The 16679-nt window shown below is 37.8% G+C and overlaps 1 protein-coding gene across 2 annotated transcripts in view; it reads left to right on the plus strand.

Moving 5' to 3' along the window:
* The first annotated feature begins 799 nt into the window (after positions 1-799).
* LOC129569558 (homeobox protein B-H1-like) overlaps positions 800-16679 on the plus strand; it is a 40954-nt gene continuing 25074 nt past the window's right edge. The window contains exon 1 of one of the 2 annotated variants that reach the window (XM_055448477.1): positions 800-3652. In XM_055448477.1, coding sequence (XP_055304452.1) covers positions 3316-3652 — 337 coding nt within the window. In that variant the 5' untranslated portion in view covers positions 800-3315. The remainder of the gene's footprint in view (positions 3653-16679) is intronic. The other variant, XM_055448478.1, reaches the window with a different exon arrangement.

The following is a 16679-nucleotide window of genomic DNA, read 5'->3' on the forward strand; positions in this document are numbered from 1 at the left end:
TTGAACATTGTGTGTATGTACTCGGTTGGAATTCAATCGAAATGCTCCACGCAAGATTTGATCCGAACCAATACCAGAATTAATTCAATGACTTCGCTTGTAAGTGTTTATCGCGTGCGAATGCAAAAAAACCAATACATTCAGAGAGTAGCAGCGAAAAGAAGCAGATAAATGAAATGAACAGAAAGAAAGCAAGGAAAAAAAACAACAACCACACATCGAACAGTACGAATGGAAGTAAGAAGAAAAAAATTAGCAATGAAGAAAAAACAACAACACACAACAGACGGTGAGTAGACATGCATCGGCGGCGGTGGCGGTGTATGTGTCTGTAAGAGTGTGTAATGTGATCGAGAGCTCAAACTATTTACCATTTGTTACTTTATTATTGTTATTTCACGTATTTATAGGAAAATTAATAAAAAGGTAGGTTTTGGCATCGGTGTCTCGCGCACGCTTGTCTGTGTGTATACCTAGCTATCGTCGTCGTCGTTGTGGTTGTTGTTGTTTCCGTTGCTTTTTTTCTCCTCGTTTTGCCATTAAGTGTATTTCATTTCAGCCGTTTTTCCTCGTTCGAAATACATATGATGATTATTTATTGTGTGCGAGCAAGCGAGCGAATGGAGTTGACGCGCGCGACGACGACAACGACTACGATGGCTGTGTATACAATTCAATCGACGATCTGAATGTGTGTATGGCTTTCTGTGTGCCCTGCTTCGACACTGGTGGTGCTGTTCATGCACAGCAGTACATTACAAACGGCGTTAACACAATATCAAGAGCATTTTGCCAGTTTAGTATTCGTTTGACTTCGATTTGGGACGCTTGGTGTGTTCTGTGTGTGTTTTGCGTTCGGAACAATTTTTCTCTCTCTAGAAAACATAAGGAAAAAAAACAAACGTTGTCGTCGTCGTCACGAACTCGCATTTCTTTCTCACTCTGTCGAGAAAAAAAAATCGGCGGGCCCAGTTAGATGTCGCTTATGTACACACAGAGCCGAAGATTCAGTGCTAACGCGTGGTAACGTCACACTCTTCCGTAACTCTCGCATCAAGAGAGAATCGAACGAGCGAACGAACGAACGAGAACAGAGAACAGATTAGAAACCATTACGACGCTTCTGTATGAGTGACGGCTGCCAAACCAACAATATCTATCTCGCCCATCACTCGCCACTCATCTTCAAATCAAATACATTTTGTGTGTTTTTGGATGGTGGTGTTTTATTTTTGTCTCTCTGTGAGTGTATATTGGCTTTTTCTCGGTGTACTCCCGAATTAAATACATACAAAGAAAAAAGAACAGTTCGGCTTATTTTTCAAAGTTCAAGTGATTAGTAAATTATTGTTTTCGCATTTCGTCAGTATGTTACATAGCACTTAACACGACAGACTCTCAGCTGTGTGTTGCGCATAGTGATATCGAGCATCGATTTTTCGGGACTTTTTCATGTGCTTTTCAACTAGTGATTTCGATTATTCAATATCTGATCAGAGTTTTTGGCAAACCGACGGTACAATTGATGCTGACTTTTTGATGACATTTCGACGAAACCTGAAGAAACGAAGATATTTTCACACAAATTTTCGAAGACATTTGGGGAATATTTTGAACATTTTAATAACTTCAAAATTTTGAAAAAATAAAACAAATATTTTTCAATAATCTTCATTGGAAATTTCAAGAAAGATTTTTCTGGACACTTCCGAATTGTAAAAATTTGAGAAAAAAAAACGATTCTCATCATTTTTTTTTGGCCAATTTACCTGCGTCAAATAGAATAACTGACTTTTTAACGTTGAGCTAAATCGATCCGGAAAATAAGAATCGCTCGACTGCCCGACACATAAACATCAAAAGTGATTATAAATTTCTTCATCGACGATTGGTGGCGGGCCGCATTTGTTCAAACAACAAATAAATGCATTTCATACACACTGGCTGTTTGTTGGTTACTTAACAGTTTGTTAACATAGAGAGCAGAAGCAGCAAAATTCACCTGAACAATAAACATCTAATTACCGAATACAGTCAACTGAAACCGCGTGTGTGCGCTCGCTCGCGTTATCAATGCGGTTGAAACGAAAAACACACTGATTCAATTGCAAACGAAATTGACTTAAAAAGAGAGAGAGACAGAGAGAGAGAGGCGAAGCAACGAATAGGCAGCAGACGAAAAAAAAAGTAAAAGTTTTCTATTCTTTATCAAAAATGGTGTGTTTAGGTGCATTTCAAAGTGATTATTAGTTTATGTTACACACATTTTGCACACGTCGATTATGCAATCCGGTCTCTAATACGCTGCAAAAACCCACCCGTAAACAGAGAAATTAGAAGAAAAGCAGAGTAGAGAAAAAAAAAGTAAAGTGAATGTTTTACACACTGGCTGATTTTCGTTTCGTTGTTCAACGTTAGCAACGTGTGTGCGCAAAATTGATCGTTTAAATATTGAAAAACCAAACACTTGCGAATCAAAAGAAAGTATAACGATTTGGAATGAAGAAAGAATGAACGAATCAGAAAAAAAATATCTGTAACAACACAAACGCGGTGTGCAGTGAACAAAAAATATAAACCATAAGCCCAGCGAGTGCAGTTCGAAAACAATGAAAACAATTGAATGAATGCTGGTGTTAATTGCATTAATTAACTTATTTTTGCGTTAGTTGCGAACGGCGGACGTTTGAATGCAACTACGGTGTGTGTGTATTCATGTGCTCTACTCTTTATAAGATATTAAATTGTGTTTATAGACTATTTATTACGCATTCGTGCGTTGATTGAGGAACTAAAATTCGATTTTTACCTGTTCCAAACGAAGACATTTTAATTTCACTGATGCACTGCTTTTTATTTCAATTCCATACACACATTGTTCCACTGACGTAATCATTTTGCGAACGAATAAACGCATTTAATGAATGGCATGATAAGGAAATGATACGAGTTTATTATGCCAGTGTTTTAATTTTGAATTTGTTGCTGTTGCTTTCGTTCGTTAGTTCACCACACAAATAGGTGTAATTGATTCCGATTTTCTTCGAAAGCAATCGCAAAAATAGAACAATTTTTCGTGTGAATTTGGAAGTGTGAATTATTGTGTTTGACCACAGAGCAACGTGAAAAATCCAACTCAAATAGACATACGAAGACGAACGATATCCAAGTGTTCTTTCGCCGGGGTGTATTTTATCGGTCAAAATCGTACTCCAGTGGCATTTGACGGGCGAAAGCCCAAAATCATCAACGATTTCGAGCACCGCTGATTTTTTATCACCGAACGGTGTTGCAGCAGCTGCCAGTGGCTTGACGATGACAGTTCCAATGCAAAGAGGATCAATGGCCGTGCTACCATCACGATCACGTTTTATGATCACCGACATTTTGGGCGGTGGTGGTGCAGCCAATGTTGGCGCCGCACTACACTTGCGAGAACGCGTTGAAAACGGCGGACGCTCACCATCACCGGAAAATCCACGGGATTTAAGCGCATCGGCCGCCAACAATAACAATAATCATTTGCATCATTTGCATCACAATCTCGCTCTAAACCATCACCATTTGAGCCAGCACAATCATTTGCATCGACACGATGAAGACAGCGACTCGAGCGGACCACTTGATGATGATAACAGTGTCTGCAGCAATGGTAAGTGTTTCCAATGCTTTTCATGCTGGCTTCCTTTGACTGAAATTTTAAAGATGAAAACAGCTGGTTTTCGCACAACTTCGCTAAAATGAAAAAAAGTAAAAGAATAAGAAATGCCGTGACGCAAAAGCTGCAACACACGGAAAATCGTCGCCGAAATGTCAGGCCCAATGGCTCAATCTGTTTTTGTGAATAGAATTCGTTTTTTTTTCTCTTTTGTTGAAATATTTATGCATTTAATAGTTTTTCATTTCGTATTCAAACATATTTCGCTTTGTGTGTGCGTGCATGCGTGCGCGTGAGCGCGTTTACATTGTTTGACGCGACAAATCGGCCGACCCTTTTTCCACACGTCTCTTTCTCTCACTCTCTCGTTCTCGTTTTCGTTCTCGTTCTTGTTCTTGTTCTCGTTCATATGCATTACTCGTTCACCGTGTCTTCAAATCGAAAATATTAGAGTTTTTCCATTGCTATTGTATTTCAGTGCGCATTTAAAAAGAAATAAGAAAAGAACCAACTTTAAGTCCAATCACAATTTTGATAAGTCAAAGACATTAATCGCTTAATCGGATTATATTTAAACCGAATTTGGTGTGACTGCATCATAAAATATTGTGGACGAAAATTCAAATGTTTAAAAAGCGACTAAATTAAATCTTAATCAAAATTATTGTTACGACATGAAGAAGGCCCAGACAAAGTCTTGTGAGCCAGAGAACAAAAAAAGAGGAAAGAACAAAGAAACGATATGTTTGGTATGGAAAATAGAGAAGAAAGAAAAGAGCCAACAGACGATTGCGATTGAGTTGAAGGAACAGAAAAGAACGATGATGATGGCAACCAGTTTGTATGTGACAACATAATATTTCGTCGCTTTTTTTTCATTTGCTCTTTCAATTTAGATTGTTTTTCCCTCCAAAAAGCAAACGTCCAATGTTGTTTCCTTTGTGAATTGTAATTGTTGTACCTTTCGATGACTCTATCGGCTGAACGAGAGAGAAAGAGACAGAGACAGATAAAGAAAAGGAATTTGTCATCACAATTTAGCAGCGCTCCATTTAAAAAAATTTGTTGGAACGATTAACAAACGAGGCAATCTGCTTTGGTTTTATTCATTTCATCTTAATCTTTGCAGCAATGTGAAACCGTTTGGCTCAGGCCAAGCGATTGATGTGAATCCTCTGTGCCTCGGATGTACGCTTCAATCGACATCAAAATATTTCATTTCGATTCTCTCACCTGGAAACGTCTGCCTTCGTCTTTGATTTCATACGAATAAATGGATCAAATTGAAATAATAATCATTTCTTGGTTTGTTTGTTTAGTTGATTGACCAGATCGCATGACATTTCGTGAACGATTTACTTTTGTTTCAACGTTGTCAACGTAGGATTGAAATAATCTGATGATTTCTAATCCCAAAAATTTCGTTAACGTATTAGAAATAAACGTGAAACATTTTTGTGGTTTGGGCTACTGTTCATAAATCAAAAGTCGACTTTGTGATTAAAGAGTCAGTGAATATTTTCTATCGTCTTATCACAATGCGCATTTACCTGTCAATTACAATGTAATAATTGAAAGCATTCCACAAAATGGGGGAGACGTCGTCGTTGTCGCCTTCGGTTCAGTCTCTATGAGAATAAAGATTGAATTGTTTTTAATTCAAGTGATTTTGATTCGGTCAAACAAGGCAGTGCCCAATTTTCTTACGACGAAAAGCCAATTAAAGTTATTTATTGTCAGTAACGAATACGCTTACCAAAAAGGTTCTATGCGATAAGTGGCTTTTTATTTAGTTTTTCCCCCCAACGCGCTCTGTTCGCCACACAATGAAAATGCTTAGGCACACGATTTACGTATAAAACAAACAATCAAAAGCGCATAATAACAATAATTTTTTCGACAAAAAGTGTTCATGTGAACATCGCATAAATCATCAAACCGGTATGGAATCGTCTTAGACACACACACACAACGACTCTCCATCGGTCTCATGCAAACCGATCAATTATCCAATAATAAATTCATGATCGATTTTGAGTCGTTAAAAGAAAATGATATATTTATTTTGGAAATCATTTCGTTTACTTGAAATTGGAAATTGGCCGTTGAACGATGGTCACCATTCCGCAAACACCGTAGCAATTTCACTGTATTGCATGAAGGTTGTCGCGTCAATTTTCCTAATCGATTCTAAACCAATATATGCGGGTTCAACTCATGAATTTACCAAACGAAATGGGATTTTCCTCGTTTTCTGCCAATTTTCATTGGGAAATCACGCATTGGCATTTTCCGTCGATGAATTTAAATGACTTGAAGAATGCACGAGAAAAATTACATATGCAAATAGTCTTTGCCATCACGCGGTACAATTAACTTCGATGTCGATTGATTGACGAACTCCGATTTAATCGGCATAAAATATTCAGGCCGACAGCGATTTAAGTAGTGGCTAAAATGTACAAACGGAATGTGATGGCTGGTGTTGTGGTTCGCTCTTTTTTCTCTCTTCTTATTTGGAAATTGTAAACGGAAGCTACTGAATTTTTCATTTACATTTTGTAATTTCAGCCATTTATCCCTCCGGTTCGGAGGCGAATAGACACGAGCTACTGCTAGTCAAGAAATCACGCAAACGGAATTTAGAGCAACAAACTTAGCATTCCGTATTTTATCTTCAAATTGATATTTTCTTTTCTTTCTATTGTTGTTCTAACGTGCCTTACTGGCATAAATTCCACTTTGGCCGCGTGCATGTGTGACGCACGGTCGCAAAATGCGAAGGAAAAGAGCAATTCGTTTTGTAAAATGGAACTGGGCAATTGTTGTTGTTGGGCGAGCATAAGACAATTAACAGCCACTTTTGTGTACATAAGTTTTGTGCGCAAATGTTTATTCGATTTAAGGAATCTACGTATTTTTAATCTCATTTGCAAAGCGAATTTACTTACTCATTTTTGTCATTGTCTTCGTTGTTGTTGTTGTTGTTGTTTTTGTTTTTCTGTTTCGCCAAAGTATATTTCCTGTTCATTTTTGTTGTCTAAAAGTGTCTTAAATTACATTGGGTGGCTTTGTTAAATTTTGTCATTTGTAACAATTTTCACTATTTTGTAGAATGAAATCGCTTCCGATTCATTCGCAGCAAAGATTCGCTTCGTTTCAAAAATGTGCAACATTTCATATTTCGTTTAGTTTCAACGACCCAACATTTTTAACTCGTCTAAAAAACAATTTGCAACATCCCTTTGGCAAAATGCAAAATTTTACAAAACGATACACGCAATGGGAAAACAACACTAGATTGCCTGCACTTAAATGCGTCCCATAAAATATTCACAATTAAATTAAATTATTTAAAATGTTTCATCGGCATTGTTGTGTGGCCGGCAGAAGGAGCAAAGCGGCGACATTATTGTATGAGTATTTCCTGTGTATTTCGGGCTAAAATTACTTTCTCTCTCGTTCTCTCCGTTTTTCTCCTCTCTGACTCTCTTTTCTCTCTACCCAACTTGTTCTTTCTCACTATTAGCCCATACTGTTGTGTTGGCCTCACATAAAAACAAACCGTAAAAACCTTATTTTGTGCCCATTTTACTTTAAAAAAAAAACTAATAATTTCTTCGTTTTTTGCATAAACATAACAACGCTAATCGCGTATGTACACAGCGAATACAGGTGGCAAGAACGGGGTGCTAAACTCCACGGCGCTTTCTTTCGTCATGTTATACTATTTACATGAATGTTTTTAAATGTTGTGAGAAAAAAAACATACACACACACACATGGGGCGCTTGCACTCAAGAGAAAACGAAAGAAACACACACAACAGAGTCGAAAACAAAAATTACTGAATTAATGGTTAAACTGCCCCGTTGACCACATTTTGTTTGACCATTTATTAACATTATCATAAGTATATCGCAACGAGACTCTGAGTCGCATTAATTCCATTTCATGCGATATACCCACTCTCTCTCTCTCTCTCTCTCTCTCTCTCTCTCTCTCTTTGTGTTCTCGGCTGTGTGTTTTTTAACGACTTTCGTCCGGCTGAACGTTGTAATGTGAATTAATTTTCGGCGTATGTTTTAGGCTTAGACTACGATATATCCTAAACTATCCTCGACACAACCGACCGATCACATTTTTTCGATCTCAAGCCCGAATTTCGTAGTTGGCTATATGTGCATTTAAATGTTTTATTTTCTATTTATTTTCAACCGGTTTGTTCCCAATTTCCAAACGATTTAATTACCGCGTTTGTAATGCGTTCGGGCGGGTTCACATTTAAATATTTCAATTTTTTTCCTGCCTAAATTGCGAAACAAACGTCCACCAAAACGTTTGTGAGCTAAATTCCTTTTCATCCAAATTTTGATTGTGATTTTGAACGACATAAAATTTATTACGGACGTGATTTGGTCAATTGCCTGCGAACGAACAAAATACAGCGAACCCCAAAAAAGAAAGCAAACGCCAAAACCAACCAAAGAGAGCGGCCCACAGAGAGTGTGAGAGAGAGAGAGCAGAAAAAAATGACTGTTCCGTTCGAGAAGCAATTATGTGCGGCTAATTATGACAAAATATTTGAATTTCATTAACACCGTGTTATGACTTAAGCATTGTGTTTGCGCCCCGCACATCTGAATCAACTTAAGCGCGAACATTTGGCTGAATTCATTTCTTGGTTTCTTCCTTTCGTTTTTTTTTGCACGCGCTCATTCTTGCCCCGCTCCTCGTACGCAACCAAATCAAAATCGCCTCAGATTTTTTTTTCTCTTCTTGTTTTTTCGCGTTTTCACGTCGAATGCGTGTGCACAATTAATTGCTCAAAATGGTTGCGTTTTCGTTTCGTTCGTTTTTATTATTCTTTGCGGACGAAATGTGTGTGCGTTTTTCTCTCTCTTCGCTAATTTTTCTTTCAATTTGTACAAATGTAAATGACAAATAAAAGAAACCCAAAGTGCTTGAAGGGCATCGAAAGACCTTTAAGTATGTGAGTTGTATACACACGGAGTGAGAGAATAGCATTGTGCCACATTTCATAATTTATGTCCACATGAAACAAATCTATTGAATTTTTTATTGAGCTTTAATCACTTGGCTTTCTGATGCATGGTTTGGCTGACTTTGGCCGCCGCCGCCACCGCACAGCGAGCCGACACGAACTGCAAAATGAACGTAATGCAACGATCTCGTTTCCACATATTTGAATTGGTGGTTTAAACAAAGTGCCGTTGCTGTTGTTACTGTTGTTGAACGCAAATCGATTGCACCTCATTTGTGAATTATTTATAACATATAGTGAATGGCATTCGAAGCCTAAGATAATGTTAATACCAAAACGGGCATTTGACAAGAGCATTCATGTGATTGGTACAATTGCTGTTGTGGTTTGGCATTGTGTTTCTTTTTGAAATTAAAAACAGTCTATCGCAAATGAGCTGATTCATTTTTTTCGTGTACAATGGAATTGGTAAGCGGTAACAATTTACACCTACAAAGTGGTCAAGTCAGCATCTTATACACTCGAGCACACTCAGTGGGTGCATAAATTATTTTCAATTGAGTGAACTGTGCGATGCCAAAATTCCAAACTCAGTCGATTAAAAACCGAAAAATGAAACATTTTGTAAAACTTTACAATTATAAATGCGTAATTTTGAGCTCCGATTAACGAGTTGAAGCACACTGTCGGATGCAATTTGGCTGTTGGGAACACTTTGAGCATTTACACCATATTTGTGTGCCTTTTCGAGGGCCACAAATTTTTTCTTCTCTTCATTCACCACTAGCAACCCATAAATTAAGGTGATTGCGTCTTTTTCATAATTTTCCTACTGCTTTTCGTACATTGTTTCGCCGCATTAACACGAATCTGTTTACCCAAATGGAACCAAAAATGAGGAAAGACGATGACGAGAGAGAGAGAAAAAAACGCCAAGAATTTTTATAGTATTTAAGTTTGAGTATTAATTTTAAATGAAATTAAGGAAAATGTCACGACACAAATTATCCACTGAAAATAATTAGTGGACGAAATGAACGGAGAAAAGCGCACGAACCCGCAAAACATGTTTTTATGATTTAGCCTTTTGTGTTGAGCTTGATGAAGAGAAGAAAAAATTGAAGCAGCAAACGACTTATTGCGAACTGTTGGCTTTATTGCTCACCCACACGCTATCTCAACCGACCGAACATGTCAACAAATTTAATGCGGCGCACAGACTTTTTTTCATTTTTTGCTCGACGCGTGGTCTTTTTCTCATCACATTTGAAATGGTACAAATAAAATGCCCGAATCAAAGAGTTTGCGATTAACTCTGTGCGAAGGCACAAACGCACCGATAAATTGCGAAATCGTGTTCCATCACATTTTATGCAGCCATTTGAGATTTGGCCAACTGATTTTGTTCGAAGGATCAAATCGATTTGCAAGCGGTTTGAATGGATTAATTGGCTGCGGTGAATTGTTCTCAACCCCATGTCCACCGCTGGCACATTCTCGAAGTGAAATACCGCTATATCCAATTTCAATTGCATAGCAATTTTGAAAACCAGTAAAAGAAAATTCTACATTAGAAATGTCGGCCAAAGTCGAGCAACAGAAATACCTCCAGTTAAATCATAAAGCGATTTGCGAAAGGCTCGTTCATGTGGTGTTATTCTCCTACCTCGTTTTCAAATCGCATGGAGGAAAATGATTGCACATGCGGCGAAATTGCTTCGGAAATTTCTACGAAATAGCGCATAATATAAAATAATCACAGAAATAGAATTGCATCGGGTTAATCGGAATGCGCTCTGACTAGCGCACACATACACACACACACACCCTGCAAATGTTTTCATAATCCTAAATCGCTTTCAATGAAGAAAAAAAAATGCAACAATCAGATTGTCATAAAGTAGAAGAAGTAGAAACAGAGAGATGGCAAGAGCGAGAAAGAATCTAAGCTGAAAAAGAAAGCCATTCGACACCTCTTGCGATCATATTCGATTAAATTCAATCGGGAGGAAATAATTACAATAAAATGAAAATACTTATCTCCAGGTTTTTTATAGTATACGTAGCAAGAGAGCGACGAAAAAAAAAGAAACTCGAAATGATGATAATATTAAATTAAATTATAAACTCATTGGAATTTTATTGCATATAAATTGGTTTGATTCAATGCTGAGCTGAGAGAGAGAGAGAATGGAAGAGAGGCCGAAGAGTATACAGAATGGTGAGCATCGAATGTGTGCACTGCCGCGCACACGTATCACGAAACGCAACAGTATGTCTTCGAAGTCGAAGGGAGATAAAAGCCTGAAATAAAAGATCATTTGCGTTTTTCTGCGCTGTGTTTTCACATTTTAACGTGTTTATCCATTTGGCACGGCACAGCAAAAATTGATTGAAGGTTCATATATGCAGTATTGTGGCTCGGGCTAGGCTCAATAATCGCCAATGAAGCAAAAAAATCAACGATCACAACATAACAATAAAAATCCATGGCACGAATCATTCACCTATGGGCGAAATACACTCGCCACGGCATTCCTGTGCACCCAAACTGGATTGCATGGAACGCGTGCGATCTCATCGCTGTCTCTAAATTATTTAGATTTGTCAATGCGTCAATTAAATTCAAATCAACGAAGAAAAAAACAACAACAAACACAACAACTAATGAAATTAACGGCTTAAAGGTGTGTTCGATGATGCCGCAACGACATCGACACCAAATTAAATCACACTTTTGAATTGATATTTTCCGAACGCGATCGGAAAGCATCGGCTGCTGATGCTGTCACTTGCCGCCGCCACAACGAGTCAGGAAACGTGAAGTTTCTATCAGCATTTGATCCCATTGAATAAAATGTGTTGAACTTTGTGTAATGAACTATTGAATGAACCATTTAACAGAGTGTCGGAATCAGAGATCTTGCGTAATGACATAAATAACTACAAATCACTGGCGACACCATAACAACCGACACCACAGCGGAATAAACAGAGTCGATCAGAGAGAAAAAAAGAGAGAGGCGAGGAGAGGAAAAACCGAGAAAATAAAACAAAAAATTAAATGAAATCTCGTTCATAAAATTAGCATATCGTTTAATCAACTTAAATATTATTCGTTATTTCGAATCTTTGGTTTGTATTTGATTTCATTCGCCTCTCTCCTTCGATCATTCTCGTGTGTTTTTTTGGCTTGGCTTGGCTTGGATGCATTTGCTGAACACACTAACGAACGAGAGGGAGAGAGAGCATGGCGCGGAAAAAACAAGCGTGACAATCAACATTTACATGCAAAGGAACTAACTTACTAACAATCTGACAAGAAAAAATAAACCAACAAACACAGTATATTACATTCACTTTGCTACAGCGATTCCGAAGAGAGCGAGCAAGAGTGTGTGACAGAGAGGGAAAAAACACGAATAGCCACACCAAAGTGGAAACAGCAATAACAAAATAACAAAAGCAACAACAACAAAGCGAGAAAACAAACATATAATGTACGAATTGATAGGATAGGTGACTTGTTTATTGCTATTATTATGGTTTTGTTGTCACCACTCGCGTCATCGTATCAATTCAATACTCAATGTATTTATTCGCTCTCACTCTTTTTCGTTTGTTTGTACAAATTGTTAGTGTGTACGGAGGTTGTTCATGAGTGTGCGCGCGCGTTATTGAAATTAAATATTGAAATCGGCGTTTGGAAACGGAATTATCGAGTGTGCAATATACCAGGATGACGGTGACGACGGCGGCGATGGTTGACACGCATTTACATAAGTTGTGATATTTCAATTTTCACGTCGATTTTCGGCGATTACATTCGGCTGGCTGATGTCGCGTCATGTACTCGGTTCTGAAGTACCTTGACAAACAACGACCAAATAAAATGCCTCGTTTTAAGCACACTTTCCACTTACCGTGTTATCAGTATTCAATTTGAAGTCAATAAAAATAAAACAAATTGAGTCTGGGTGATAGACTCTTTTGGATGATGATTGCCCTCATCATCGATGAATCGAGAATGAAAGAGTGAGAGAGAGAGAGAGAGAGAGAGCGAGTGGCCAATTTTGCCAGGGCTGAATGAAGCAGCCGTTATTGTCACATCTAGTCAGACAGTCATGCCAGCCAGCACCCATTCGATTAAATTGATTTTTGTAATAAAATTTGTTTTAAATGCCATCACAATTTATTCTTTTCATTTTGTGTCGCCTCTTGTTACCGGATTTTTCATATGCATTTTATTCAAAGCAGCCACATAATCATAATTGCCGAGGCCATAACGTGAAAAGTCGCAAATTACCGCGCAGTGGCTGGATGATATGGCCACTCATGGTATGGTTCCAGTATATATAATACGTACCTTATCGCCGCCTTATCGGACTTAATAAAAACATTTTCTGAATCGAATGAAAATTGAAGCGTTTAACTCATGGAGATTATAAAAATATGGCCAATGGTTTTTGGTGGTGTCAAAAAGCCATCAAAAAGCATTTGCCAATGTGGATATTTTGTTTTTTTCTGTTTGTTTGGCGGAATTGATTCGTCGAGAGATGATAATTTTTTTTTGATTGGCATTCGAATTTTTATCGAAAAATTACTGCGGTCAATGATATGTCGGTGGTGGTGATGGCTTTATTTGTGAGTCGCGTTCGCGCTCGCGCTCGCGATTGCCATGCCAACAGTCAATTTAATGACATGATCAAGAGTTTAGTAACCACTTAAAGAATAGTATGCGAAAGAGATGAGTGTGCTCCAGCACACAATATCATAGGAAAGACGTTCATTTGATTTTCAACGGAAAATGGCCTCGAGCCTCATAAGCGACTTTATTTTTATCTACTCCTCCGGATAGATGGCTTTATTAGCTGTTCTTTATTAGTTGTAAGAGTAAAAACAAAATCAACGACAGCGATTCAATTCTATGCAGTCTGAGCGTTGCTCGTGCATATGACGACTTCTTTTTAATGATCATGAACACGAAATAATCCACGCTATTAGACATTTAAATAAAGTGCATAACGGCCATTTAAAATCAATATTTAATACCGAGCCGAGCGTGAACCAACTCAAGTGTATGTATGCATAACTAAACGATTTAATGGTCAGCGCAACGAGAGAGAGAGAGAGAGAGAAAGAGAAAAGACTAGCGCGCAAGTACTTTATAGAATCTGACGAAGCACTTGAACGAGCGAAAGAATGAGTTAGCCAGGCAGGCGAGTGGAACATGCATTAATCAATGTTCTGCTACACATTGAATTCATTTATGATAAATTATCCAGTTCATCAAGTCGATCATAATGTCTCAGGCGCGCAACAAAGTTGTAACTAGCCAAGCCGAACACACTTGTTATTAGAAAATCCATAAACGAAACGGCCAACAATTAAGACCGCACAGCCAATGTACATCGGTATGGTGCGACACTTTGTGTGACTACTGCTTTTTAATTGCTTCCAAATGAATATTCCCTCCGTTGATGTTGTTGTTGTTTATTTTTGCTGTATCGAACGCATGCTCCCGTCGAAATGCAGCTCTTCTCTCGATCGGAAAATGTTACATTTCCAGACCGTCGTTCGTTTAACATATTTGCTGTAATTTAGGTTTTGATGCATGGCAATTAAAAATCGTCTTCCCCAGCGAAGCACACAACAATGATAAAAAAACACAATGGGCCGTATTTTGTCTTAGTGTACGTGCGCGCGCGGTTATCGCACAAGAAGGAAAGGAAATGCGGAATTCACGATGCTTATATATAATTATGATTACCTAATTACTAAAGACATGACATTTGTCGGAATTTGAATCGTTTTTCTGATGAATTTCATTCCCCTTGCATTCGGGGCTCGTCTCTGTCTCACTATGTGTCTCTTTTCCGATGTATTTGTTCATTGTCTTCATTAATTCCTGACTTTATGACACTAAAATCATAAAAAATGAACATTATTCGTTTCACCTGAAAACTCCAATATATTGGCATTGTCACTTTAATCCCTTGGCACCAATACAAAGAGGCAAAGCGTCGGAAATTAGAACATTTATGTCGGTTAGCTGTTTTGTGGCCACATCGAGATATTTTACTCCCGATAAATTATTATCATTATCAATGTTGTGTGTGCATTCGGCAGAAACACATACACAACACACACTGAGTGATTATAATTTAGATGATCGCAGACATGAACTCACCTGCAAGTTATAAATGCGACGAATGCAGCGAACGAATAAAAGAGAGATAGAGAGAGATGGAGAGAGAAAAGAAGACAGTCGGTTTTACGGTTCGTTGCATTATTCTGTATACGCGCTTGATGTGCGTGTGTATTTCATTATTATTATTTTTGTGTAACTTCATTCTACGGCTTCTATTCTCCACACACACTTACCATTTTTCTGGTTTTGCAGTTTAAAATTATACGCAATGGTTGCACATACAAAATGCATCGAGCAAAATCGGACTACAAGAAAACATTTAATCCGACAAAAGCATTAGTCGCCGCATATAAAACAGAGAAGAGAGAAAAAAACAGCACTCAAGTAACGCGATATACACCGCGAGAATATAAAATTGAGTCTGGAAAATGCATTGTGTGTGTACCACGGTGTGTACGTAGTGTTTTTATTTTTCAACTTAAAAACGCGGTTAATTAACAGTGAGAAAGTGTGCGTTTACAGATCACTTTGTTCATTCTATTCATTTGTTCACAATGCGATCTCATTTATGACTTAATTTTTATTTACTGCCATTGTTTTTTTCATCCGCTGCTCCCTCGATCTCTCTCTGCTATAAATGCATTCGCATTCCACGTGGAAATCGGAAAATTGCTCCGTTTCAGATTTTCCGTACAGGTACTGCGTCACCGTGCTGAGATCACACCTTGAAAATGTGTCTAATTAAAGATTAAATTTAAACAGAAAAGAATTTTAGCGCAATTTGTTAATGCTTAAATCGCTCGCAAACAACTGTACTTTTCACTCCTTTCCGGGTAGCCGAACATGCTCGTGCGCGCGTGCGCTCTCGTTATTTATTGAAATTAATCCAAATTATTTCTGGTGAACACATCAACAATGGACTATCTCGCTCACTCGAAATGATTATTATGCAAATTGAAACACATTTTCATTGATCATTAACGGACTGGCGGATTCTCTCGGGGCTCGAGCGTTTTGTATCAATTTCACAAAGAATTTACCGTACAATTCTCTCTTTTTTTTCTGCACACTCACTGCTATGTTTGACGCAAATTGTTTGATTGGTCCGCGTGCTAACACGACATAAATTGGTTTTATCGAGAAATCGAACAATAGAATACGGCTCACCATTTTGCACGCATCGTTTATGTAGAATGAAGGATCTATTTTAGGTTTCACATTTAATTTCATCTAAATGAAAAATTATTTTCAACAATAGAAACATCGTACAGAACGGAAAAAATATGGGGAAAACACAACGGTTTATAATTTAAGAAAAAAGGTATGCGATAGCAAAAAATGGTAGCATCAAAAATGCTATTCGCTTATATATGAGTCATAATCATAGTTGAGCGATGAATTTTGCCAAGTGACATGCAATGAATAGAGCACTGAAAATTGGATGTCGAGAGCACATCGTCAGTAGAGTGTGAAATTGGCGAGACTATACAAGCCACACATTGAAATTCAATTCAGTTTTATTTCTTTTTCGTTCATTCGTTTCTACCAAATTATCATTGAGCATATAATTTTTCAGTTTATCAGGGCCATCGAAAATTAAGTGCTGACTGCTGGCCGCTGGACCTGATGATGATGATGATGCTCATTTGAATAATTGTTGCAAAATAATCAATTAAACTCATGTATTGCATTAATAAAACAATATCTCGGTTAAAAAATGCTCGACACAAAACTTACACAAAAAATTACGTTCTTTTGAACAGACCCAAAATCACAGAGAAGAGAACCGAATGAAAAAAAAAACACACACACAATTTAGCTTTTGGATCGACGTTAAATGATTCGTGCGCACATATATATATACA

This window comes from Sitodiplosis mosellana, unplaced genomic scaffold, assembly GCF_009176505.1.
Source record: "Sitodiplosis mosellana isolate CC-2019 unplaced genomic scaffold, AAFC_SMos_1.0 Smas_scaffold_38, whole genome shotgun sequence".
Classification (NCBI taxonomy): Eukaryota; Metazoa; Arthropoda; class Insecta; order Diptera; family Cecidomyiidae; genus Sitodiplosis; species Sitodiplosis mosellana.